The sequence below is a fragment of the Enhydra lutris genome, unplaced genomic scaffold (genome assembly GCF_002288905.1).
Source record: "Enhydra lutris kenyoni isolate GAN:26980312 unplaced genomic scaffold, ASM228890v2 scaffoldscaffold44, whole genome shotgun sequence".
In the NCBI taxonomy this organism is placed as follows: domain Eukaryota; kingdom Metazoa; phylum Chordata; class Mammalia; order Carnivora; family Mustelidae; genus Enhydra; species Enhydra lutris.
The window spans coordinates 14,271,653-14,297,904 of record NW_019154128.1 but is presented as its reverse complement, the minus strand read 5'-3'; the positions used below and the strand labels follow the sequence as shown (position 1 = coordinate 14,297,904).

At 53.8% G+C, this 26,252-nt stretch overlaps 1 protein-coding gene across 1 annotated transcript in view; it reads left to right on the top strand.

Moving 5' to 3' along the window:
* LOC111155857 (family with sequence similarity 178 member B) overlaps positions 1-26,252 on the top strand; it is an 86,787-nt gene that overhangs the window by 47,391 nt on the left and 13,144 nt on the right. Inside the window, exons 9-13 of the mRNA XM_022516275.1 lie at positions 328-421; positions 713-889; positions 1,184-1,281; positions 15,482-15,569; positions 23,046-23,171. Coding sequence (XP_022371983.1) covers positions 328-421; positions 713-889; positions 1,184-1,281; positions 15,482-15,569; positions 23,046-23,171 — 583 coding nt within the window. The remainder of the gene's footprint in view (positions 1-327; positions 422-712; positions 890-1,183; positions 1,282-15,481; positions 15,570-23,045; positions 23,172-26,252) is intronic.

Sequence of the window (26,252 nt, the reverse complement as noted above, 5' to 3'; positions counted from 1 at the left end):
GACATGACAGCAGACCCACCCCCAACATTTTGGAGGCAACGTCCCAAGAAACCCTGAGCCCTGGCCTCCCAGCTAAGCCGCTCCCAGATTCCTGACTCTCAGAAGCTGCATGACATAATAAATATTTGTTGTTTTTAAGCCTCTGTGTGTTGGGGTGATTTGTTACGCTGCAGTAGAGGACCCGTGCACACAGGGCATGAGTGCCCCAGGCTGCATGGGCCATCCACAGGCTCCCTGCTCTTGAGCAGCGCCCCCCCCCCCCGCCTCAGTTCTCCCCTTGCGTCCACCTCCTCTCATGTCCTTCCTTTTGTTTTTGTCTTACCTTAGAGTGCTTAAAAACGACATAAACCTGAGCTGGAGTCAGCAGCAGGACAGCCCCCCAGAGACTGCCTTGGACCTTAGCCTAAGCTACATCTGTAAGGTTAGTCAGACACGCACTTCTGTTCACTTTCCAGACCTGCTGGGCAGGTGCATGCGGTCAGTACCACTGAGCACATGGCGGGTGCCAGGACTGATACTATCGAAAGCCCACAGTCCCCACAACCGGGCCTGCCACCCTAGTACCCCATGGGGTGCTTGACTCTGGGCCTCGCTGCTTGTTTTTCTCAGCCACTGCACAGCCCAGCCACGGGGCTCACAGGGCTCCATCCCCTCCTGCCCTGCTGGGCCCCCCAAGGAGGCCCTCCCTGCCCTAGCTCTCTCTCTACTCCAGTTCCTGGCGCTGTGTGCCCTAGCCCAGCCAACGGCCTACACCGATGGGGAGCTCTTGGGCCTGATTGAGCTCCTGTGCCGAGCTGGCCTAGATGTGGGGCTCCGCCTGCTACCCAAGACTGATCTTCAGCAGCTTCTGCTTCTGCTCCTGGAGAACATCCATGAGTGGCCCGGGCAGGTACCATGAACCCCCAAGCCAAAGCCCAAGCCCTAGCCTCCTCTTTAATGTCCTGAGCCTCCTCCCACGGCCTCGTCACTAGGGACTGAAGTCGCACCTCAAGTGCACTCCATGGGAATAGCAGGCTTGGAGGTCACCAGGAGGCCAGGGAGCATTCTCGCCAGTCCCTGGCCTCTGTGACCGCCACCCTCCTCGCCCCTTAGTCTCTGGCTTCCACCCTAGGAGGGCTGGTGGGGAAATCAGGGTGAAGGCGGGCTCTCCTGCAGCCCACCTTGCTTCCTGCCATCCCCACAGCTCCAGCCGCTGTGCTGTACCCTGAGCAAGGTGTCAGATCATCACCACAACCTGCTGGCCCTCGTGCAGTTCTTCATGGATGTGACCTCTCGGAGCAGGTGGGTTGCTGCTCCACCCCTGCGTCCTCCCTCTGAAGCTCATCCCTTCCCCTGAGACACGGTGGGGTGTGGGGGTCCAGAATCCTCCCCATCAGTCCCAACAAACCTCCCCCTCCTGCCTGATCTCTAATACCCAGGAGAAGGAACTAAAAATACAACTCACTAATGAGTTCATTACGAAAGGAAAAAAGCCTAATTTTCTTAACATGGTCTTATTAGCAAAACAATTGCCTTATACAATTAGCTTCTGACTGCAGCTAAGCCCCACTCTTCCTTCCCACTGCCTGCTGCTTCCCAGCCCTTGGTAGAGGGTTCCTTCTTGTCCCTCAGACCTCAGTTGCTTTGTGTCCCCTAATCCCTCCTCCCCCACCCCTCTCCCAAACTCTCAACTCATCATTTTGCTTTGTCTTCTGCACAGCCTGGCTTGCTGCCAGAAATTTATCTTACTGTTCGTTCTTGGTTTTGGTGCCTTTCCTCCATGTTACCTCCAGGAGAGCAGGTTCCTTAGAGGAGTCACTGCCATATCCCCCAGCATCTAGAATAGTACCTGACGTGCTCTTGGCACTCTGTTCATCCTTTTCAAATGAATTGAACGAGGTGAATGAACTCAGCGCTCTGCTCCCCCAAGGGTGGGACCCATTCACTGGACCTGGCTCCACCCAGTCTCTCCTCGCCTCCTTCCTTCCCCCGCTTTTTAGGCCACAGCCTTAGGGAATTCCTTGCCCTTCCCAGAGCAAACCATTCCTCATCTCTCCTCTCTTCTCACTTAGAATGATGGCCCTCCTCACCCTTGCAACCAGGCCCGTCCTAGGGCCTTTCAGGAAGACCCCCAGCCTCCCAGGCTTCACAGCCTCCTCCTCGGTAACCCTATCCATGGGGGCCATTCCCCTGCACCTCCCTCCCCAGAGGCAGCTTCTGGAAGCAGGCTGGGCACTCCATTCAGACCCATATCCCAGGACCCAGTGGGTGCAGTCATGCTGAGCTTCAGTCCTGAGATGGAGAATTCAGTCTCTTTGTGAATAAAGAGAGGAGGCCTCTCCACAGTCCTGAAAGGGAGTTGTTGCTCTTTATTTGAAAGAACTGGGCTTCCAGAAGCTCTGTCTGAGGCCTTTAGGTGTGAACACTAAAGCAGTGCCTCAGTGGGCGCCATCTGCATTAAGCCCAGACGTGTGGGAAGTCTTTCCATAGGATCTGAAGAGGCTGACCTCTGCCTCCAGGCTCCCTGCTCAGCCCCAAACAGCTAGTCCGCTGTGTCGCAGAGTCAGAAATTGTAGGCTCAGGGCGCCTGGGTGGCTCAGTGGGTTAAAGCCTCTGCCTTCAGCTCAGGTCATGATCCCAGGGTCCTGGGATTGAGTCCCTCATCGGGTTCTCTGCCCAGCAGGGAGCCTGCTTCCTCCTCTCTCTCTCTCTCTCTCTCTCTCTCTGCCTGCCTCTCTGCCTACTTGTGATCTCTGTCTGTCAAATAAATAAATAAAATCTTTAAAAAAAAAATGGAATTGTAGGCTCAGAGGTCTCTCCCATCCCCACCCCATTTTGCCTGTTCATCCCAAATCCTGTCCGTTCTGACTTCCAAATCCCAAATCCTGTTTGTGGTGGCCTGTCCATGTTAGCTCAGTGAAAACAGATCCCTGTCTGGGTCTCAGCCACCTCTGTCCCACTTGCTCCTGCTTTCATGTCCCGTCTCTCACCTGGATGGATGTTGGCAGTGGCATTCTGTCTCCCGCCTCGAAGTCTGTCTGCTCTATGGTTGTATGGGATTATGGTGTCTCTGCCTTACCTCCACGCCAAGTCCAAACCTCCAGGGCCCATGTTGTCCCACCCCAATTTCCCATTTGCTCCCAACAGGCCACATTATTGGTACTTGCTTATCTTCCTTTCTTTCCTTTCTTCCTTTCTTTTTCTTTTAAAGTAGGCTCCATGCCTAACATGGTGCTTGAACTCACCACCCCGAGATTAAGAATTGCATGTTCTACCGAATGAGCCAGCCAGGCGCCCGTCAGTCTCGCTTTCATGTATTTATATATACATGTATGCATATGTTTACATACATATATGTATGTGTATGATGAACCTCATTAATTTTCACAGCTGTGTAGTGTTCCCAGGTATACATACAACCAGGGTACAAGCTTTGTACATCTACGTAAATATTTCTATAGGATAAACTCTTTGAAGTGAAATTGCAATCCTAAGGTATATACAAATTAAAATTTGGCCTCTAACAAACGCTGTATTAATTAATAATACCGCCAATGGACATGAAAATGTCTGTTTCTCCACTGTGCATTCTCAGTTTTGTTTTTAAGTTTTAGTCAATCTGGTAAGTGAAAAATGTGATCCTGTGGTTCTGATTTTTATTTCTCGGACTCCCAGTGAAGTTGAGAATCTTCTTATATGTTCATTGGCCTTTTGTGTTTCTCTTATTGTAAATTATATCTTGATACTTCTTGCCCATTTTTCTGTGGGGCAATTAATCTTATTAACGTATTGGTAGTTGCTTATTCTATATGTTTCAGCACTGTATTTTCTTCTAAGTCTATATATCTTTTTTTTGCACATCCTTTTTAAACCTTCGTGTGTGATATCTTTCGTTGAACTGAGGTTTTGGGTTTTTCTAAGTTTTATTTTAGAATAGATGTAGCTTTACAGCGAAGTTATGTGGATGGTATAGAAAATTGATTCTCACTGAAGCTGTGTTGAAAAGAAAAGCCTTCCCCATCCCAAGATCACAAAAATACTATGTTCACTTTCTCTCAGTGCTTACCTTAACTTTGTTACTTTTAGTTCTTTTTTTTTTTTAATTTAAAGATTTTATTTGTTTATTTGACAGAGAGAGATCACAAGCAGGCAGAGAGGCAGGCAGAGAGAGAGAGAGGGAAGCAGGCTCCCCAATGAGCAGAGAACCCGAGGCGGGACTCGATCCCAGGACCCTGAGATCATGACCTGAGCCGAAGGCAGAGGCTTAAACCGCTGAGCCACCCAGGCGCCCACTTTTAGTTCTTAATCCCATCTGGAATCTATCCTTCGAAGATAAAAGATGAGGATGTAACTTTATTTTTTCCACCTCTGAAGAGCCAGCAGGTCAACACCAACCTTTTTTTTTTTTCTCTCTCTTCATAATCCACCTTTCCTAGCAGGTTTGAGACTCCCTTCAACATATCCTAAATTTATGATGTCGTTCATCTGTTAATTGAGTCCAGTTGATTTCAAGGATCCATTCTTTTCCAGGGTGTCTTTATAACTCCAGCACCCCCGCTAAGTGTTCTTTAAATGCCAGGAGTGAATATAATGTAACACTCTGGTCTCACTGTTTTGTTTGTTTGTTTGTTTGTTTTTTTACGATTTTATTTATCTGAAAGAGAGTGAGAGAGATCACAGAAGGAGAAGGAAAGGGAGATTCAGACTCACCGCTGAGCAGAGAGGCTGACGCAGGGCGCGATCTCAGGACCCTGAGATCATGACCAGAGCCCAAGGCAGATGCTTAACTGACTGAGGCCCCCAGTCAGTTTCAAACAGTCACTTCAACTAGGGTGATAATTCCTGCCACACGCCTTGCTAAGAAAGAGGGATGGGTATTATTTATTTATTTCTCTATCTGTCTAGAAATTTTATCTTACTTTTCTAAATAGATAAAACATTCAAATAGGGGCGCCTGGGTGGCTCAGTGCTCAGGTCATAATCCCAGGGTCCTAGGATCAAGCCCCGCATCAGGCTCTCTGCTAGGCAGGGAACCTGCTTCCTTCTCTCTCTCTGCCTGCCTCTCCGCCTACTTGTGATCTCTGTCTGTCAAATAAATAAATAAAATCTTTAAAAAAAAAAATTCAAATAGAACAAAATTCAAAATGCAGCAGGAGTACTTATTGGAAATGTGCCCCTCCCCCTACCAGCCACCTAGCTTGCCTCCATTTCCCCTCCGGGCTTCTTGTGCCTGTTCTCCTTGCCCTTCTTTTCACTTCAAGGTATGTTTTGGCAATCGTTCCAAATGGGATCAGAAAGCGCTTCTAATTCTTTTTTACAGTCTCGCTGTGGTCTCTCGCCAGCCAACCCCCACTCCCCCGGCCCATGCTCCCTGTGGCGGCCATGTTGGAGGAGCTTGCTGGCGGCCTGTTCTGCCCTTGCTGGTGGCTGCCCCACTGGGCTCAGTGCCCAGACTGACCCCAGGAAGGAGGGCGTACTGTTGTACATTCTGTCACATTCTTCATCTACTGACTGGTTAAGCACAAAGCGAGAACTTCCACCAGCATTTGTGTGAGGCATCTCCCCCCACTCCCCCACCCCTCGGACCTTGGTGACCGAGATTTCAGGGAGGCACTGTAAATTGAAGGCACACTTGAGCTCGACCGAGAGAAATGAAAGTAAATACAAGAGCAGACCGTTTGAAATGGGGCCAATGGGAAGACTTTCCCTTGGAAGAGAGTCTCTCTGGGGACTCTGGCCCCCCTGGGGTAGCTCCAGGGAGCTGGGGGATGGGGGACAGGGAGGGGTGGGGGGGCTTGCCCTTCCAGCCCTGTGCAGGGTCTCCAGTGTGTGTTCTGAGGGAAGCCCTGCAGCCACTCCCAGGAGCCCCTTTAGGGGGAGGACAGAGGCTGAGGGCTCTCACTCCACCAAAAGCTGATGTGCACAGGCTCTAGGACCCGCCTCCTTCACCACCCGCGAATGTTTATTAAATATCCCAGGGATGCTGTTTAAACTGTGGCCTCCAAAGTAGAGGAGAAGATGAAACCAGCTTGAGCAGGCTGCCGGATCAGCCAGATTCTGGCCAGCAAGGAGCAGCTGACTCCCCAAGTCCAAGTGCGAGAGCCCAGGGGAGAAGGTGGACTTCAGAGGCTTCGGGTCTTTGCACCCTGGGAATAAGGGCCATGGCATGTGCAGGCACCCCATAGTGTTCCCCAAGTCCCCCTTGTTTTCCTTTGTGTTCCAAGCTGCTGGAGTGGGGCTGCTCACTCCTCTCTGGGCGGGGCCAAGGGCTACACCTTAGCGGGGAGTCATGCCCCCAACGCTCAGCTCGGTGCAGGCCCTAAACCAGTTCATTGTTTCCCAGTCCATCTGCCCTCTGCTGCCTTCATGTCCTGGCTCCTTGTTCCACCACAGTTCCCTTGCTATGTGCCACCACACGTGGCCTGTCCCTACGTGGGCCCCTGATCCCTTCTGGCTGACCAGGACCCACTCTGAATGGCTGGCCAGCCTCCTTGTGGCCCTCACTCAGCAGATTCCAGATGTCACCCTGTTTCCCGCTGCTGAAATCTCTACCCCAGCAAACCGCTCTGCCCCTTCTTTCTCTACTGTCTGAGTGCCAGCCACCCACACACCGAGTGGACCACAACTCCCCTCCTTGCTTTTCTCCCGGCCCCACCTCCCATACTCAGGACCCCAGCAGTCCTGCCCCTTCCAAACCTTCTGCAGACGCCCCTTATTCCTATCCCTTTCACTTTTTAGTCGCTGGTGTCTCTTCCTCAGCAAATATGTGCACTCGTGTGTCTCCTACCTTAGGATAGCAGTTCTGCTGCTGACCCCCTCCTCCAGCCCCTCCTGCCCCTCTAAGCTTCCCTTCCCCTGGTCTCCCTTTACTCCATTCACCCTAAACAGGCACCCTGAACCCTGCCCACCCTGGACACATGGTGGATTCTTCAGAGCTCAGAGTGTTGGAGAGAGTTCTCACCTGAGAAAACAGACATCTCGGGCTCTGGGGGTGGGCAAGGCCAGAACATTCTAGAAGGAGGCAGCCATGGTCCAAAAACCATCAATATTTTAGAAGGTCTCAAAATCCAGAGGAACAAGAGGCAAGACGAAGATCAGGTCTAGGGGTCGAGAGGCCATGCTGGAGCTGAGAGGGCAACAGAGAAAAAGTGGGTCCTGATGAAGCCAGGAGAGTGAGGGGTTGTGGCTGAAGAGGATCTGCCTCGCCTTTGTGAGTGGGTGTGCATGTAAGGGGTGGTAAGAGTGACCTAAAGAGCTAGGAGTAGAGGAGACGCACCTCATCTGGCACTCTAGCCCAACTGCTTTATCACCCCTGACCTAACGGACTTTCCCCAGGAATAATCTTATCATTTTCTTCCTTGGCTACACAATATCATTCTCCCGCCTGACTCCCCTCCCCTTCTTTGGCCCATCCTTCTCAGTTGCCATCACCCGGTTCCTTTCTCCATAGCTCCTCAAGCCTCAGTTTGCTCAGGAATTCTGCCCCAGTCCCTCCCCTGTGGTCCCTCTGCGCAGTCTGGGGAGCTTTCCAGGCTGGGCACTGCGGTGCTCTGTCCATATGGTCCCGCTTCAGGATCTGGTGCCCTCTTCCCAGCTGTGGAGTGTCACCCTGCCAGCCTACCCCAGGAATTCCCTTTGCTGAACACCATCCCCTTATCTGACGTTAGGTGCCTTCCTTGGGAACAGCCCAGTGCTGGGGGCAGAAAGGCCTGCCCCTCTGCCTCGATCTGGGATGTCTCTGAAGGACTTTGCCAGCCCCAGAGGTCCTTGCGGGGTCAGCCAAGCGCTTTGCTGTGACTGCGTTTCAGCCGGGCTTTTCCCTTTGGCACATACCTGCTTCCTTCTTCCCTATAGGAGGTCATCTCAAGAACACCTGTCTCCCCTTCTCCCAGCATGCTCCCCTCTGCTTCAGAATACACCTCCTGGGGAACTCAACCTGGGAGACACTATCTCTTCCTCATCCATGGCTGCAGCTCCAAGCACATGCCAGGGGCTCCCAAGTCAATACCTTTGGCCAGATTTTTCTGCTAAGCGCCAGATCTGCATAGACAAGTATTTCTGGTTTAGCATGTGCGGAATAGAAGTCACGACCTTCCAAGGAGGACCACCTTCTCCTGGTATCTCCAGGTATCAGCACCTGCCTACTGCCTGAAGCCTGAGAGACCGGGGTCACCTCCTGTCCCCCTCCAACTCCTCCTCCCCAACAATAGCCACCTCTCCCACACCCTCCCACAGTTCCAGCTCTTAACACAGTGCCCTCTGGACTGCCACCTCCTCCAGGCTGTCCTCCATCTGACCCATGCCTGCAGTGTCCAGCAGTATCACCTCCTTCAGATGCACAGCTGGCCAAGTCATTCTTTTGCTCTATTAAAATCCCTCAGGCTTTGGTCCTCAGGGTGAAATTCAAACAGTGGCATACTAGGCCTCTGTGCCTTCTTTTCCAATCCTGCCTTATCCCCCTGCCCAGCGTCCTTGGCAGGCTCCCCTGCTCCAGCCACCCTAACTCAGGATTTGTCTCAGAGCCTCTCAGCATCAGTTCCATCTTCCCTTATCCCTCTCCTCCTCTTTACCTGGATTTCCTCACCCTCAAGATGAGGCTCAGACCAAGGCAACTCTCCTGAGAAACCTCTTGATACAGGCACTGATTGTCGGCACCCTTGGCTCAACCCTTGGGCTGTGAGCTTCTTGAGGGAGGAGCTGTGACTTTGCTCCCGGGGGGCCTTGGAGCCTGGCACTGAGGAGGGACTCGTGCACGTGCTCGTGAAGCAATTGCTTCTGGACGGCAGATCTCAAAGAGCATAGAGTTGGGTTTTTAGTAGCCAATTCCAAACAGAAAAATGGCTCACGCAGGCTCAGAGATGGGGTGCGGTCGCACTTTGAATGCAGATTGCACATGAACCCAGTAAGGCAAAAGGGGGAAGTATCTGAAGGTCACGGGGACTGCAGCCAGAGTTCAAGCATGATCTCGGATTTTGAAAGATGCTGAAGATGGAAAGTAGGACGCAGAAACAAGGCAGATGGACAAACGGCACAGACCAGTGTTAGAGCCAGTGGGGAACACGGAGGCCCAGAGGAGGGACTTCCGCGTAGTTGTTTATGAAGCAAGGAATGCTGTTTAAGGCTGGCAGTGAAATATTGACCCTGATGAAGAGAGAACAACACTACATAATTTCTATTTTGCTTCTCTTCTCTTTGTCGAGGGGCATGATCTTTCATCAGGACTCCACTATTGATCAAAGGGAATTGAAGCCTAAGACAGCACAGGAGGAGACAGCAGGGGTGGCCTCCCGCTGTGCTGAATGGGGGGGGGGGGTTAAGTCCCCTGTGGTACAAGGGTGTCCCCTGTCAGTCCTGGAAGAGGAGCAGACAGGGTCCCTCGAGTTCACAGAGACCTCCAGAGGTGGGGAGGGAGGGTGCAGAAGGAGCATGGCGGGCTTGAGGTGCCCCCCACCTCATTCCCCAGGTTTGCCAGCACATACACAGCAAAGGAAGCTCTGCTTTCTAGGATTCCTAAGAATAAATCATACCAGACTAGCCTCGTTTATGTTTTGACAGGCCAGCCAGAATAGTACTCTGGAGAGGGCTGTCTGGGTTTTTATAAGGCGCTTGTTACAGACTACCATCCAATCCTGAGGACAAGGTGAGAAGTGTGAGCTGAGTGATTGATGCTGAAGTAGCTGGGCTCCTTGTGGTCAGGTGTGGCTGGCCAGCAGAGTGCAGGCACCCAGAGTCTTGTCTTAACTGACAGGTTGGTCAGGGAAGACCCAGTGTCTCCACCGAGGCCATTAATGGAACAATAGTCAGACTCACACATGACCTGAATACAGTTGACAGAGAACGGAAGATCCCAGAAGATCTCAACAAACCATAATGACAGTCGGAGAGGAAACGAGAGACCCAGCTGCACAACTAACAAGAGGATCTGGGAAATGGGATTTGACAGCAAGACGTGTGAGAGAGACTTTGGGCTCAGTGTGTGAACTGCGTCACGTGGCGGGGGCAGCCAGGAAAAGGAGCCTCAGGGCCAGCTTGGAGCACCTCAATGGCAAGAATGTTGACAGCCCCCAGGGCCTTCAGAGGACCCAACCCACAGTGGCAAAAAGATTCTGAATGAGAGAAAAGTATGGGTGTCGCATACATAGAGAAGAGATAGTTGTGGGAAGTGGCGGCCACCTCCCTCAGGTATGTGGACGAATTAGACGGATAAATCTGCGGTCATGAGATGGCGTGACTTTTTTTTTTTTTTTTTTTTTTAAGTAAGCTCTACCCCCACCATGGGGCTTGAACTCATGACTTACAACCCTGAAATCAAGAGTCACATGCTCTACCAACTGAGCCAGTCAGGCGCCGCCTAGATGGGGTGAGTTTGAAGATGTGTTCTAAGCCTGAGGTACTACGGGTTTCCTCATCATACTGAAAAGAAAGAAAGAGGGAAGTAGGATGGTAAAGAGGATAGGCGTTGGGTTGTAATCATCCGTCCTAGCTTTATTTACTGAACAGCAGTAACCTCTTTATCTGTATAATATACTTACAGGAAAGGACGCATCAGGGGGGGCTACTTAGTGCTCTCCGTGAAGGGGACCGTCTGTGTAACTACTGCTGTATCTTAGGGCAGACCATCACCTGCTCCCCAGAAACTCCCTCGAGCCCATCGCAGGCATTCTCTCTCCAACGAAAACCCCGTCCCTGACTCCCATCCCATAGCTTCATTTGCCTGGTTTTAAACCCAGGCATAAGCGCAGCCGTGTGCAGTGTTCTCTCTCGTGTCTGGGTTCCTCGGCACAGCGGCAACACTTTGTGGCTTCATCCACGGAGAAGTGAGCTGCTCTGGACGGATCCTTCACGTTGCCATGTGGTGGTCCCCTGTAAGGATCTGTGGATGTGTCTTCCTGTCTGCACTGTGCATGCCCACACTTAAAAGGGTCCCGACATGTGTGTGGATGACGGGGCGGACTCCCAAGGGGACTGCTCTGAGCTCTGAGCCCGGGGCCCTGGTTCTCCCTGCCTGGGCACTATATGCTCACGTGTGGGTAGGCTCCAAGTGAAGGACTGGGGGCATGGGGGATGTGGAAGTCAGCGTCATGATGGGGGGCCGTGACACCTGAGAGGCAGCGAGGGACTCGGGCAGATGGCCTGAGGCAGGGTGTTAGGCAGCCCTTCCACAGCGGAACAGGCCACTGTTGTTGCTTCCTGAACTGCCCTAGAGACATGGAAAAGGCAGCTCACGCCTTTGGCCAGATGCCTGATGGCCTTTTAGGGTAGTTCAGCTCTGGCAGGGCCTGGTTCCCCTCTGAGCAAGTGAAGGCAAGGGGCACCAGAGGGGGCCGCGCTGACCGGTAGATGTCCCAAAGCCCTAGCGGCCCACACTGGTTAGTTAGTGCCTTTGCCCTCCTCTGAGTTCTCATGCGGTGCCCGGCGCCTGGCTGGGCTGCCCCTTGCAGGAGCTAGAGGGAAGGCTGGAGGCTGGGAAGCAGAGGGCCTGTGTTCCACTTCCCAGCTTTGCTGTGGATTTGGAAAAGTCATTTTCAGGTTTCGCAGTGCCTTAGGCTCCTCTGAGCGCTAATCCAGTGTCCTGATCTTACAGAGGCCCATGGGGGGGGTGGGCGGAGAAGTGGGGAGGGTGGCAGGGCTAAAGCAGAGGCCTGGCCTGGTGTGAGCCTACAGAGCTGGAGCTCGTTTCCTTATATGACAGTGGCTGGGATGGCTCCAGTCCCTTCTGCATCCTCCTTTGTCCATCTGGTTTGAGTTCCGGGGAGGCCTTGCTGGGTGGGGTCAGGCAGCTTCTAGGAGAGGAAGAGCCCCTGGCCAACCTCGGCTGGGCCCTCAGGACCCTTTTGCTTGCCCCCTGCACAGTTTGAGTGTTATTTGGGGTGAGTCTTTGCGTTTTTCTCCTCCATAGAGTAAGGTCCCCTTCAAAATTAAAAAGCAGTCCTGTCCCCAGTCCCTGTGTCCCAGTGCGAACTGAGAGCGCAGGAGCCTGTGTTTTAAAGACAGGGGGGGCTGTCATAATGAAAGGCAGTGGACAGGCGGGGACAGCGAGGGGGAGCATGCCACCCTCAGATGTGGGTTCCTTTTCATCCATTCACCCGGTGCTTTTTCTGGTGCTTTTCTTCTTTTCTGGACTACAGCCCTGTCCCGACCCACCCAGCCTGCCTCTTCCCTTCTGGAACCACCCCAGCTCAGCTCCACTGGCCTACCAGCACCCCCACCCTCAGGTTGGCCCCTCCCCACCCTGTGCAGGGTAAAGGAGCTCCCACACAGGCCTGGGTTTCGGATTAACGAAGCCCAGATGCAGGACTTCTGACTCTGGCTACAAGTTAGCTTTGGAGCAACAGCACAGAGGGGCCATTTACCTCCCACTGTGCTCTGGGGCCAGCTGCTGCTGGGGCTCCCGGGGAACAGCTGGAGAGCAGGTCCTGGCTGCCAATGAGATGGAAGCCATGTGGGGTGTGCCCATGTGCCGAGTGGCCAGGGCTCAGGGACAAAAGGGAAGGTGGGGCTCCCCGTGAGGGGCGATGGTCTGGCTGCGCTCGCAGGGGTCTGGTGTGGGGGATGATGAGGGACTCCTGTTTTCTACGCCATGCCGCTAAGGGAGGCTGTCTCTCGGCATCTCTCAGAAGGTCAGGTGGGGATGCTGAGGTGCTCTGCAGAAAGGGGTCAAGGCTAAAGGGAGACAGGGTCCTGGAGGGCCCCGTGCTGGTTAATGTCAGGTCTTCCTGATCAAGAATGGATCAGGGATGGTTGGCCCCTCCCTGGGTTGCCAGATAAAATACAAACATTGCATGGGGTGTGGTTGTGGGGTTGGGGGGGGCGGTCAGACATATGGTAAGAAAATGACTCTTTGTTTATCCATAAGAAATTCACATTTAACTGGGCATTCTATATGTTTCCTGGCTAAATCTGGCAATCCTGTCTCCCCCTCCACCTGAGTTTCTTCTCTGCGTAATAGTCTTATTGAACTACAGCCTACAAGCAGCACAGAACCCAGATCATAGGCACGTGGCTCAGTGGATGGCCACAGGGGGAACACGTGTGAAACCAGCACTTAGAGCAAGAAAGGCAACAGGAGCAGAACCTGCTGGTCCCCCCAGCCATCAGCACTACCCAGGCTGCCAACAGCTGCTCTTTGGCCATTTTTGTACTTTATAGGAATTGAATCGTGCGCACGTATTCTTTTGAATCAGGCTTCTTTGGCGTGACACTGTGAAGATCATCTGGGACTTTGGGTGTCATTTTAGCTCCCTGTCATTACGAGGAGGATTGAATTATATCGATAGCGCCCAACCAGGATATGCCTTCTAACGGTGTATTTAAAGTGCACTTCCGTCTGTGTGTGTGTGTGTGTGTGTGTGCGCGCGCGCGCACGCACACGTGCATGCGTAGGTACCAAGGAGGAGGATTGCTAGGTCATGGGGTGAGCACAAGTTCATCTTTTGTTGATCTTGCCAAGCAGTTTCTTGAAGTGGATATATAGTTCGAATTCCCACCGGCTGGATGTGAGCGTCTCTGCGGCCCACACCACCCCTAGTGCATTGCCCCCTTTCTCATGTTCTCCTTTCTGATGTATGGTGGTACTGCCTGCTGGTGCTTTTTTTTCTCTTTTTCATCTGTTGCTTTGTTGATCCCTCTGACTTTCTTGACAAAGTGCTGAGAACATCAGTAAGGCCTCTGGTTGCGGTACTAGCCTGTCCAGCCCCACAGCGACATCGAGGAGCCCTTCCTACCCCAGTTCCTACCCCAGTTCCCCATTCCTACCCCAGTTCCCTCCGTCATGTGAGGCCTGGGCAGCAGCAGGCCCTTCTCTGGGGAAGTTGCCGTGGAGACTGGAACACCAAGCCTGGAAGTGGCCAGACTGGATCTTGCCTCCCCAAAGTACTTGTTTAGCATTTCCCAGTGCTGCCTGTAGCAGGCTGTTCCTGATGTCCGGTCTTTCAGTTCCTTGTGCCGTCATTCCAGGAACACGGGGGAGAGCGGCTGCGGGCATCATCCCAACAGCGCTGTGACCTGAGGGCATTTCCCCTCTCAGGAGCTGGTTCCAGCCCAAGTGTCTTCCTTCAGGTTCCTTCTGTTTCCTCTGGCTTCGGGATCTCTCCTTTGCTTCTTATGATGGTGGCTCTGATTTCTGATGCAGAAACCAGGGACTGTGACCACATCAAGGTCCATTCCAGGGGCTAACGTCTGCTGTCCGTGGGGAACCAGTGTATGGAGGTGCAAGAGAGACATGACCTTCTTGGTAGAGACAAGCTATGGCATGGAGCGTGGGCAAAGGAGGGGCCCTCAACCTCTCTTCCCATCACCCAGCCTCCTCAATCACTGCCACCCCAGTGTCATCCTCTGTTCTCCACCCCCCTCCTCTTTTCTCTTTCTGCTCACTCTAGTCCTCAAGGACCTATGGAAATCAGAGCCCTGAACATGAGCATCTGAAATCCGCATCAGAGGTCTTGAGTCTCAAAGAGAAGAGATACTAGCCCCATGAGCGAATCAGTTAAGACTAGTGCTAGGGGCACCTTCCTTCAGCTCAGATCATGATCCCAGGGTCCTGGGATTGAGCCCCGCATCTGGCTCTCTGCTCAGCGGGGAGCCTGCTCCCCCCACCACCCCGCTCTCTCTCTGCCTGCCTTTCTGCCTACTTGTGATCTCTGTCTGTCAAATAAATAAATAACATCTTTAAAAAAAAAAAAAAAGCTAGTGCTAGACTCAGAAGCCCAGCCCAAACTGACTGAAGCCAAAAGCACTTTATTGGCCCACATGGCCTAATGACCTACTGAATGGTCCAGGGGCTGGGGGCTTCAGGCACCGCAGGCTCTAGGCTCTAGGTATTGTCAGAGCTCTGTCCCTGTCCTCAGTCTCTATTTGCTTCATCCTCCAGGCTCTCCCACAGGTAGGCAGGATGGTCACCAGCAGGTGTAGGATTGCCTCTTGTCAGATCATTGGCCCTGCTGGACAGGCACACGCTCTGCTGATAATTACAACCAGGGCACCTCTAAGTGGCGCAGTCACTCCGACTCTGATGGGCCATGCCTGATTCCTGGGCCCACCCTGGCTGAGCAGCTTCTCTAAAGGAAAGTTGATGCCGGGTGGGGAAAAAAAAAAAAAAAGACAAAGTTTAGCCCCACTTTCCACTACCCTACGTGGGCTGAAAGATTCTAATGCTGCAAAGGACAGAAAAGGCCAAGATCTTGCAAAAGCAGTTTAATGTTCCTTATCTCTGTGTATCCTCAGATAAGCATAGATACTCAGAAAGACCAACTCAGAAGAAAAACACCGCTGAGCCAGCCTCTGCAATTACCAGTGACTTTAATTTTTTTCCCCTTTTGCTTATTTTTCAACTCTATTGTCATGTTTTATTGCTTCTAAAATACATGATAAATACTATAAACCAGAAGAACAGGGCAAAGTCCTCCAGACAGCACGCCTCTCCCATGAGGCCTCCGTGTGCGCCTCCAGCCCACTCACTCGCAGAGGGTCCCACCCTTCATCCTTCTCGCTCCTTCCCTCACAGGCAGCTTCGAAGCCAGCTCAGCCTCCTGGTCATTGCCCAGATGCTGGACCAGCAAGAGACGCTTCCTCTCTGGCAAGAGAAGGCCCAGGTGAGTCTGGAAGCCTGTGGATGAGCAGAGGGCTCCTGCCAAGGCCTGCCTGCTCTTGCGGTTTTTCCCCAAAGGTTGGGAGCCTCAAGCCAAGAGAGCCAAGTTGAGGGTGATTTTTTTTTTTACTCATTCAGCAATTACTGATTTGTATGCCTACTGTGTGCTAGGCGCTGAGGCTAGAGCAGTGAGGGGGTAGCATGTGTTGCTTGTTTTTGCTTTTTTTTTAGTTGTGGTAAAATATGCATGACAGAACATTTACCGTTTTAATATATTTTGCTTTTTTTTTTTAACCATCATGACAATTTTAAGTGCAAAGTTCAACCATTCGAAGTGTCCAATTCAGCGGCTCTGAGTCCATTCACAATGCTGTGTAGCCATCAACACCACCATATTTTTTTCACTCTCCCAAGTAAAAACTCCATACCCATTCAGTGCTAATTCCCATTCTCTCCTTCCCCGTCCCTGCTTATATTACTTCTTATAGGTGGGGAAAAAAACAGTGCAAGTGAAAACAAACCCTATGCCCTTAAAATTACTCACTCCTAGTGCCTCTCCTTTTCCAGTGTTAGGCATTCTTGGGGCAGCAAGAAAAGTAGAGCTTTGTCTTCTTTCCCCACCCCCTTCTCTCCAGAAAGCTCTGACCACAGCCTCTGCAGCTTGGGGCCCTGGGTGCAGCGTGGGTCCCAGCCAGCCCAAGGATGGATGATGGGGAGGCTGAGCATGCTGTCACCCTCTCCCCCTAGAAGCTCCCTGGGATCCCAGAATAGTTGCTGGGTACCACCAATCCCTCCAACTCAGCAGCACAAGGGGGGACAAGGCAGTCCCTGTGAAGGGCTGTGTGTCTCTGCTCGTAGAAGTATACTCGGGAAGCCTGCGTCACCCCTTGCCCAGAGCGCTGAGAGATCGTTCTGGCACATCCTGGGGCAGGCTAGACAATATTGCTGAGTCTGCAGTGCTGGGATTGCAGAGCGAGAGCTCAGAGAGCTGACTGGTTGTGTTGGCTTTTCTGAGTGGGCTTGGCCTGGCTTTTGCCCCGGCTGCCCTCTTTGCCATAAATACTTTTTCGAAGGACTTAGCCCGGCTGGAGCTTCTTGTCATTCCCGTTCCTGCTGAAATGTCACCTCCACTCAGAGGCCTTTCCTAACCACCCAAGCCAAAGTCCCCGGCAAATCACCCTGTATTAAATTGTTTACCTCCTGACATTTTCTTATTTATTGGGTCAGGGTCTGTGTACACACACACACACACACACACACACACTCACACACACACCCCGGCTGGAGCTCCTTGAGTGCAGGGACCAAATCCTTCCTGTTCACCACTGCCCGTCTGCACCTAGCACAGTGCCTGACACACAGGGACTCCGGGTGTGCTTGTGGAGTGAAGGAGCCTGAGGTTGAGCCCCTGGAGTGTGCGAGAGGAAGTTCCCTCTCCCCTGGGGAGAGGTGGGGGAGGGAGACATAGCAGGCAGACAAGACCACCTGGTCCCAGAGGGCTCTGGAGGGCAGCTGGGTGTCAGTGAGCCCCAAGGAGAACAAAGCACGGGGTCAGAGCGAGGGGAAAGGCCAGAGCGTCAGTATCAGGAAAGGCAGGGCCAGCTACAGGTGGAGGGTGGGGGCGGCTGCCCCCCTGCAGTGTTTGGTGGCCACCAGAGAGGGGCTCAAGCATCAGGGCCTGGGAGCCCCCAGCTTCTGGGGCCCAGCCCTGCCCAGCTCCAGGGCTCTCCAGCCATACTAGTCACCCGCATGCCCACCGCGCCCATCTATTCAGGAGAGCCCAGCTAAGCATCGCCTGTGTGCCCGGCTCCATGCCAGGCTTTGCATCCAGGACCCGGCCCTCCGAAGACAGGGTGTGAGCAAGGTGGGCTGAGGGTGCAGTGACTAACGCTGCCCAAGGGCAGTGAAGTGGCTTCCAGAGAAGGTGTCCTGAGCCAGGTCTAGGAGGCTGAGTCAGTGCCTGTGTTGCCCAGAGGAGAGTCTGCTGGGGGCTGGTACGCGCCGTGCATGGCTGCGCCAGCCTCCTGGGGCTCGGGGAGAGGAAGGACCAGCCGGGGCCTGCCTGCGGCCCTCCCTGTGTGCTTCCCCCATCTCCACTGCGGGCTTGGGGCTGCTGCCAGCACCTCCCAGGTCTCCGGGCTGTAGGCAGTCCCCTTTCCAGTCTGGCCTGTCAGATGGATGTTCGCCTTCTGAGGGCCACCACTGTGGCCCCAATAGCCACCCACATCAAAGCCCACAACGCCCCCTCTCCCAGCTTCTCTATGCGGCCTGCCCTGCACACGCCACCTGTTCTTCCCAGTCCTCGTTGTGGGCCAGCCCTGCTCTCCCTGCACACAGTTCTGTGCCTTGACCTCCCTGTCTGTATCACATCCCAACCGAAATGGTGGGAGCTAACACTGCCTAGCATGCGCTGTGTGCCGGGGCTGTTCTCAGAGCTTACCTCTCCTAGCAGTCCCCAGCAGTGAGGACTGTTACCATCAGACATTTTTCACAGATGGGGAAACTGAGGCAGGCACTGTTAGGAAACTTCTCAGGGTCATATGGCAGGAAAGCCGTGGAGCTAGGATTCAACTGCAGGGTCCTTGCCCTTGACCCGTGCAACATGGCATCTCTGCTCCTTCAGCCCCTTCCTCTGCTCTCACTGTGGTGAGCCCAGACCATGCCGGCCACTTCCTGCTGAAGGTGCCCTCTTAGTCCCTTGAGCTTTATTCCAAAGTGGCGGCTAGAAGGACAAGGGCTAAGGTTTCTACTTCCTTCATTGATGTGTAAATACTTGATAAACCTTATCAATCGATTGACTATGAAGGGGACCCCAGGGATTGAGAATTGACTCGTCTAGGAGAGGTTCTGGGGTGAGTGCCTGGGCAGAGGCCTCTCAGGACACCGCTGGGCAGGAAGAGTCCCTGACCCTTGGATGGCTTAGCTCTCTGCTTCAGGCTGCAGTCAGAGGCCCTAGCAGCAAGAGCTAAAGAACTAGAATTTAAAGAATGAGACTTCTGTAGGTGGTCAGGATGCAAGCTCCTCCCCACAAGGCCCGCATTTTCCAGGAGAGCCTTGGGTCAGGCTGCTTGCTGTTGTCCTTGGGAATCCTGGAAATCTCCCAGAAACAGCAGGGTTTTAGCTTCATGCACCAGTGTGCTCTAGACCCTCCTCAGAGCACTGAAGATACAGTCCTGAACAGAAATTAGTCCCTCCCTTGTGAAATTCAGTCTAGGGGCAGACGGACAGACACAGGAGCCAAGAAAAAAGTAAATGTTTGCCATACCAGATGATGATAAGGGCTCTGGAGCAAAATAAAGCCAGATAAAGAGGAGAGGGAATGTGGGGAGATGGGGACATTTGTGCACAGAACTAAAAAAGTCAGGCAGGTTTCTCAGGAGAATAGCAAGTACAAAGGCCCTGGGGCAGATAGAGTTCTCTTAGGTTGGAGGAAAAGCAGAAGCTACTGTGGCTGGAGCAGAAGACTGAGGATGGAGTAGTAGAAGTTGAGGTCAGACAAGTAAGTGGGGACTCAATCCACCAGCATCTCCGGGCCGTGATAGCGGCTTTGTGTTCATGCCAAAGTGGAGAGCCACTGGAAGGTTTTGATAAGAGAAACAGAATCTAATTTATAGAATTTTTTTAAAAAGATTTTATTTATTTGGGGTGCCTGGGTGGCTCAGTCATTAAGCGTCTGCCTTTGGCTCAGGTCATGATCCCAGGGTCCTGGGATTGAGGCCCAGGGCTCCCTGCTTCTCCCTCTCCCACCCCCCCTGCTTGTGTCACCTCTCTCGCTGTCTCTCTCTCTCTGTCAAATAATCTTAAAAAAGGGCGCCTGGGTGGCTCAGTGGGTTAAGCCTCTGCCTTCGGCTCAGGTCATGATCTCAGGGTCCTGGGATCGAGTCCCGCGTCGGGCTCTCTGCTCAGCGGGGAGCCTGCTTCTCTCTCTCTCTCTCTCTCTCTCTCTGCCTGCCTCTCCGTCTACTTGTGATCTCTCTCTGTCAAATAAATAAATAAAATCTTTAAAAAAAAAATTAAAAAAAATAATCTTAAAAAAAATTTTAGGGGCGCCTGGGTGGCTCAATGGGTTAAAGCCTCTGCCTTCGGCTCAGGTCATGATTTCAGGGTCCTGGGATCAAGCCCCGCGTCAGGCTTCTGCTCAGCAGGGAGCCTGCTTCCTTCTCTCTCTCTGCCTGTCTCTCTGCCTACTTGTGATCTCTGTCAAATGAATTTAAAAAAAAAATTATTTGTTTATTTGACAGAGAGAGAGAAAGGGAGTACAAGCAGGCAGAGGGGGACGGAGAGCCAGGCTCCCTACCGAGGAGGGCGCCGATGCACGACTCCACCCCAGGACCCTGTGATCATGACCTGGGCCGCAGGCAGATGCTTAATCAACTGAGCCACCGAGGTGCCCCTAATTTATAGAGTGTTTTTAAATTACTCTGGCGACTATGTTGAGCTTAGGCGATTGCAATAATTCTGATAAGAGATGACAATTGTTTGGCCTGGGGAGATATCGGAGAAGGTGGTGAGAAGTGGTCGGACTCTAGGTGTGTTTCCCAAGCAGCCAGTGGAACAGGAGATGTGAGAGGAGGGAGACCAGGAGGGCTCTAGGACCTATGCAGCTTGGCAGGATGGAGAAGCCCTTTACCAAGATCAGCAGGACACAGGTGGATCAGGTTTGAAGACCAGCTGAGAGTTTGCTGCTTATCCCAGGTCACCTCTTGCAACATAGCAAACCTCCTTTGTCAAGCCATGGCTTCCAGTTTGGAGTCGGGAAGACATGGGCTTTAAACGGCCAAAATGCAGGAGGATGAGGGTGTGCATCTCCTAGGGAGAGGCAGTCTTGCCCTGCCCTGCATTCATTCATGGAACGAAGGCTTATGAAACATACACCATGTGCGGGGGGCTGGGTTTGACCCCTCAGGACTGCAGGGGAACAAAACTGCCCTCTTGGGCCTTACGTTCTAGTGAGGGAATGGGGACAGTAAGAAACAAAGTAAACAAGTAAATTACAGAACGCCTAAGGAAGTGGTAAATGTGGTGGACACAGAAGTCACTGGGGGCGAGGGGGTTAGCTGGTGTGGGTGGCGTGGGCAGCAGTGTAGACCTGGGGGCCTGGGGCTGGGGTGTGGACAGGGGCAGCTACGTGCCTCTGGTCAGAAGGCCCGGTCGGGGTGTGGGCTCCAGGGGACAATGGGGCTGCCTGAGCCTCACAGACACTTAAGATGCTGGCCTTCTGGGACACCTGGGTAGCTCAGTTGGTTAGGCATCTGCCTTCAGCTCCGGTTGTGATCTTAGGTTCCTGGGTGCGAGTCCCAAATTGGGCTCCTGGCTCAGCAAGGAGCCTCCTCCTCCCTCTGCTTGCTCCCTGCTTGCACATTAGCGCTCTCTGACAGAAAAAAAATCTTTAAAAAAAAAAAGAAGAAGATCCTGCCCTTCTCCACTAGGCAGATAGAAGCACTACTGGGGCCTGAGCACAGGAGTGACCAGCCCTGTGGCCCGCTGCCTGGCTGGAACGCGCGGGCCCTCTCCTGCCTGCAGGGCAGACAGGACCGGCGGAGGCCTGCCTCCTTGGGTGATCCTTTGCCTCTTGCCTGGAGGTGTCTGTCCTAATGGGCTGAGTGTTTGCAGAGACAGCTCCCAGCGGTGGGGGTGAGGTGGGGAGGTGCGATGTCAGGCCCTGGCCCTCCCTGCTGGGATGCACACAGCCCAAATAAGCCCTGGTCCGGTGGGGTGGGGGGGAGGGGCGTGGCTGCCAGAACTGGAAACAGAGGAGAGTGAGCAGTCAACGCGGCAGCTTGTGCCGGCCCGCTGAAGCTGTTTTCATGGAGAGGAAAAACAGGGGAGCTAGCAGAGCCCGCCGAGCTGCTGTTGTGGCCCCGCCCAGGGCTCCCGTAGCAGGGAGGGTCTAACTGGGGCGAGGCTGCCTGCCTGAGGACAGCTTCTGGGGGCGTGGGCTGCACAGCTGGGATCCCCAAGCAGGCAGGGCCCTTTTGGAAACCATCCCCAGCGTTGCAAGGCCTGAGCGAGATGGCACAGCTCTGGTCTGGGGGAAGCTCCAGATGGTGCCTCTCTTCGCCTGGAACCTTCTCTCTTTCCCTGCCTCCTCCTCTCCCTTCCTAAAGGGATCGGACACGAGGCCAAGAAGCCCTGGCGCCCTTCCAGGAGCCGAGGCCCTAGGCCTGTCTCCTAGCCCTCAGCCCAGCTGCTCTTGTGGGCTAAGTCTGTGGCCGGCTGAGATGCTGAGCAGGTGTCTCCGGGTGAGTCAGGGAGAGGAAGCCAGGTGTGCCAGGCAAGGCTGGGCTCTAGCAGGGAGCTGGGCTCGGGGGTTGGGCCTAAGCCCTTTGGGCCAGCCTACACCTGTTACATCTAAAAAGATGGTGTGTCTGTGAACTCCAACTCCGATGTCTCTGCTCCTTCCATCTGCATCCCCCACTCTCCCAGGGTGGCAGGTGGGCCCAGAGGCGCCAAGGGCCCACATACTGCCTGCCTCTGGCCTGACCACAAATTAGTTCCAGGGCAGCTGAAGGGTCCTTGTTGGGGCTGAACCCAGGCTGCTCAAACCAGGTGCAGGGGCCAGGCCAGGAGTGGCTTCCTGCAGACAGCGGGACTCCCTTGGGCCCTGTTCCTGGGAGGGGTGGGGGTACTCCCATTTGTTCAGAGAAGGTCAGCGGTTTACATGGGGGTTGGGGGCGGGACAGCTAGCAGATCAAGGAACAACCGCATGCAGTGTGCGGCCCTGGTGGGCAATCCCCATTCCAACAACACAACAGGTAAAGACACTTTTGAAACAATCAGAGAAACCTGAACGTGGTGTTAGAGCATATAAGGAGTTCTTGGTAATTTTGCTGGGCAGGAGAATGATACTGTGACCATGCTGGGGAAAGAAATCCTTATCCCTTTCCGTGAAAAGCTCTTTATGGGTAAAATGATACAGTGTTTGGATTTCCTTTAAAATCCCCTGAAAGGAAAAGGGCGGGGGCGGAGAAATGGGGGCAGACAGAGTGATGGGGAGCAAGCACAGCCGGCAGGAGAGGGGGCTGGTGGTTCAGAGCCTCTGCTCCTCTGTATGTCTCTCCAAGCCCACAGCAACTTCAGGGGAGTGAGGGACTCAAGCAATAGCTCGGGGTAGGAAGGGTCTGGCCCTCTCTGGGGGCCTTGATTCTTCCAGGCCTGTGGGCTCCCTCCAGGGAAGTGGATCAAATCCCCAGCCTACAGAGATCTTCTTGGTTCACTCCTTTAAAGGAAGGCTTAGCCTGTGCCAGGCCCCATGTGCACGCGTGACTCTCCTGTCCTGGGAAGTGGGTGTGCTGTTGTCTCCATTTTGCAGATAGGACCCTAAGGCTCCAAGAGGCCACACGACATACCGGTGAGGAGGGATCCAGGCCATGGAAGCTGGTGGTCTGGCTCCAGAGCCCATGCTCTGACTTACTGGTGCTGGCCAGGTCCCCCAGTGTCCCAACCACCCCTGTATGACAGCATCTCTTCTCCTTCCCAGCTGTTTTTGCTCAGCCAGCTCCTGAGTCTCATGAGGCCATCATCCCTCAGGCAGCATCTGGGCTCTGTGACCTTGCCACCCGGCCAGGAGCAACAGCCAAAGGCCAGTGCTGAGCTAGACCACAAGGTGAGCACCCAGTGCCTGCCCACATTGGCCAGGCTCGCGGGAAGGCAGGGCCGGCCACGCTGCCCGGCCTGCAGGGCCTTCATGCTGCCAGTCCTCCTAAAACCCCAGGGCCTTAAAATTCCAGCAAGCTGCCTCCCTCTGGTGAGAGGAGGTGCTCACCGTCCCTGCAGGGCCTGTAATTAGTGCCCTTCATGGAGGCATAGTGGGGCGCTGTGTGCTTGGGCGCACACAGTCCCCTGGCCCTGCTCCGGGGTCGTGCTGCATCCTTTATGGTCTATTAGGGATGTGTTAACGTGGGGTGCTCTGTGAGCCACACAGCACAATTTAGAGAGATGCAGGAGGTAAATGCTGAGGGAAGTGGAGCTGGGTACCTTCTCCCTGTTCCTCGTGGTTGCCGCTGAGACTGAGCCCTTGGCCTTTCCCCCCAGTTGTTCCTTTTTTTTTTTTTTTTTTTTTTTAAAGTTTATTTATTTACTTGAGAGAGAGAGAGCACAAGCGGGGGCAGAGGGGAGGAGCAGAGGGAGAGGGAGAAGCAGGTTCCCTCTGAGCAGGGATCCCAACATGGGGCTGGGATTTGATCCCAGAACCCTGCGATCTTGACCTGAGCTGAAGTCAGCCACTTAACTGACAGAGCCACCCAGGCGCCCGTCCTCCAGCCCTCTTAACTGACTTTCCAGACATTGCCCATCTCTCCTGTAAGCCCAGCTCTGGCGGGAGTCAGGGACAAAGAGGTACCCCCGAGCCTGCAGGTCTTGTGGTTTGGAATGGGGAAGACTGTAGACCCTGGGGGTGAAGGTCAAGCAGGGGCAATGGTGTGGGATGTAGGGGCTTCAAAGTGGGAGCCCCAAGCTTGGCTCTGGGAGGTGAGGGCAGGGGGAGAGGTGTGGATCTCAGTGGGCTCCCCTCTCCCTGGGGCCTCGAGGATGAGGAATGGAGATAGAGATCTTTCTAATTTAGGAAAGTAGTTATTCCAAAAGCTCACTTGGAGGTTGGATGTTGACGATCTAGAAGTCCACCCTTTGGGCATTGCTCTGCAAATCAGATAAATGAATTAATTTACTTAATGAACACAAATGAACCATTAAGAAGATATGATAATCCCAGGTGTATGTGCCTCTTTTGAAAAGTGTAGGTAAGGTTATCTTTGAGTTGTGCCTAATATTAGTGCATTTACGAGACAGCCGCCTGCCTCCCAGGAGAGCCCAAGCCATGTGCGTGAACCCATTCTTGTCTCCCAACGATTTCCTGAGAAATGAGCTGGTGCGGAGGCTGTGTTTGGATGTTCCAGGGCCTCTAGAAAGGAGGTGGGGTCGGTCCATGGGCGGGAAGGGTCTCTCTGAGCAGGACGCAGTGGGCAAGCCCCAGGCTGGACTGAGGGGAGGAAAAAGGAGAGAAAGAAGGGAACAAGGCTTGTAGCTGATCTGCCCAGTGAAGATTGTGCACTTTAAAACACTTTGGAGGCTACTCCTGTGACCACACCCAGCAGAGCTGTGACCACTAGGCCGCAGACCTCCACTTGGCTCCTTGCTTTTAGGAGCCCATCTGGTAGCAAATGTCTGTTCCACATCCAGGGAATAAGAGGAGTTAAGTGGTCTGAGGGTATCCTTTATTCTGAGCACTGTTCTCATGCATGTAAAGGAAGCTGTGTCCCCCTGGTCAGCTACCATATTGGAAGTGACCTCTGTGGCCTGGAAACATGGAGGGTTCAGGGTAGCTTGACAGGGTGTCCCAGAAGCCGAGAATGGGGGCCCCCAACCAGGGCAGTGAAGGAGGCACATGAGGCCAAGGCCTTTGCTGCCTCTCCCACCCATCTAGGATTGGTTCTGGCCTGACAGGGAGGTAGCCAGGAGCAGAGGAGGGCAAGGGCACTGGCCCGGAGAAGGGGAGAAGGAGGGGCTGGTGCAGGCATGGGGGTCTGCAGAGCAGTGGGAAGCGTTCTGTCCCCCTGGGCAGGTGGTAACCAGGCGGGGCCAGGTGGGGCAGGTGCCGGGCTCCCACAGCCCAACCCTGCTCCCACCTTGGCCAACTGACTCCTCATTAGGCCAGAGAATGTTTCATCTTCAAAGGAGATCAGGCTACTCACCAGCCAAAAAGAGCAGCGGCGTCACCCGCCCTGTTTTACAGGGAGTGGTGGTCTGCGCTGGGGCTGAGCCTTTCATCCCTAGGGCTCAAAGTCTTTGCCTTCCTTCTCTCCAGGGGCAGTGGGGAAACTAAGGCCAGAGTGAGCTTGGCCAGAGTGAGCTTGGCCGGAGGCAACCCGGCCTGGAGTAAATTAGGGCTTTCCCAGCCCTTGGGGCGGCTGTGCTGAGCCCCATCCGCCAGGCCCTGCTTACCCCTGTCTGGGAGATTTCCTGTGAGAGGCTGGGTGACAGCCCTCCTCCAGCCCTGCAGATAAACACTTCTGCCAGGCTCCCCTCCCCCTGCTCTCCCTACCTCTTCCTTTGCCCCAGGGTGGGGTGGGGGGGGGTGGAGGGGGGCTGGCTCAGTCTCCTCCCTTTCCTAGGAAGCTCCCAGCCTTCCTCCCCTCCCTGGCCTGCCCTCCCTGGGGGCTGGGCGAGCTGCTCTCCCTTGCCCAGAGGTTGACTCTCTCCCCACTGATCCTGTGGCTTTGCAGTTGACCTTTTACTGGTGGGTCTTCCCAGCTAGACAGTGGGCACAACAGCAGGGCCTCACACAGCCCCAGTATATTGGGCACCGGATAAGTGAATGAATGAACAAACAGATGAGCACAGTTTGAGTTCCTCTCTCCCTCTCCGAAGTCTCTCCTTCCACTCCATTAGGGCCATCCACTCTCCGTACCCTGTTTCCAGAACCCTCTCCCTCTGCATGCCCTCCAACCAGCCTCTCCATGTCAGCCTCCCCTTGTCTCTGGAAGTCCTTGTTTCATGACGGCCATGAGGGTGTATAGTGGAAGCATCTTGTGTTAGAGCATCTCGTGTTGACTTCAGAAGCCTTACCTGCTCAGCAGAGAACCAGTCGCAGCTCATTGTTTGCGATTACAGCTGGTGAAATTCCTGCCTGGGAACGGTCACCACCAAGAACAACAAAAACAGTGAGCTGGTCTGGCTGCGGGATCACGGG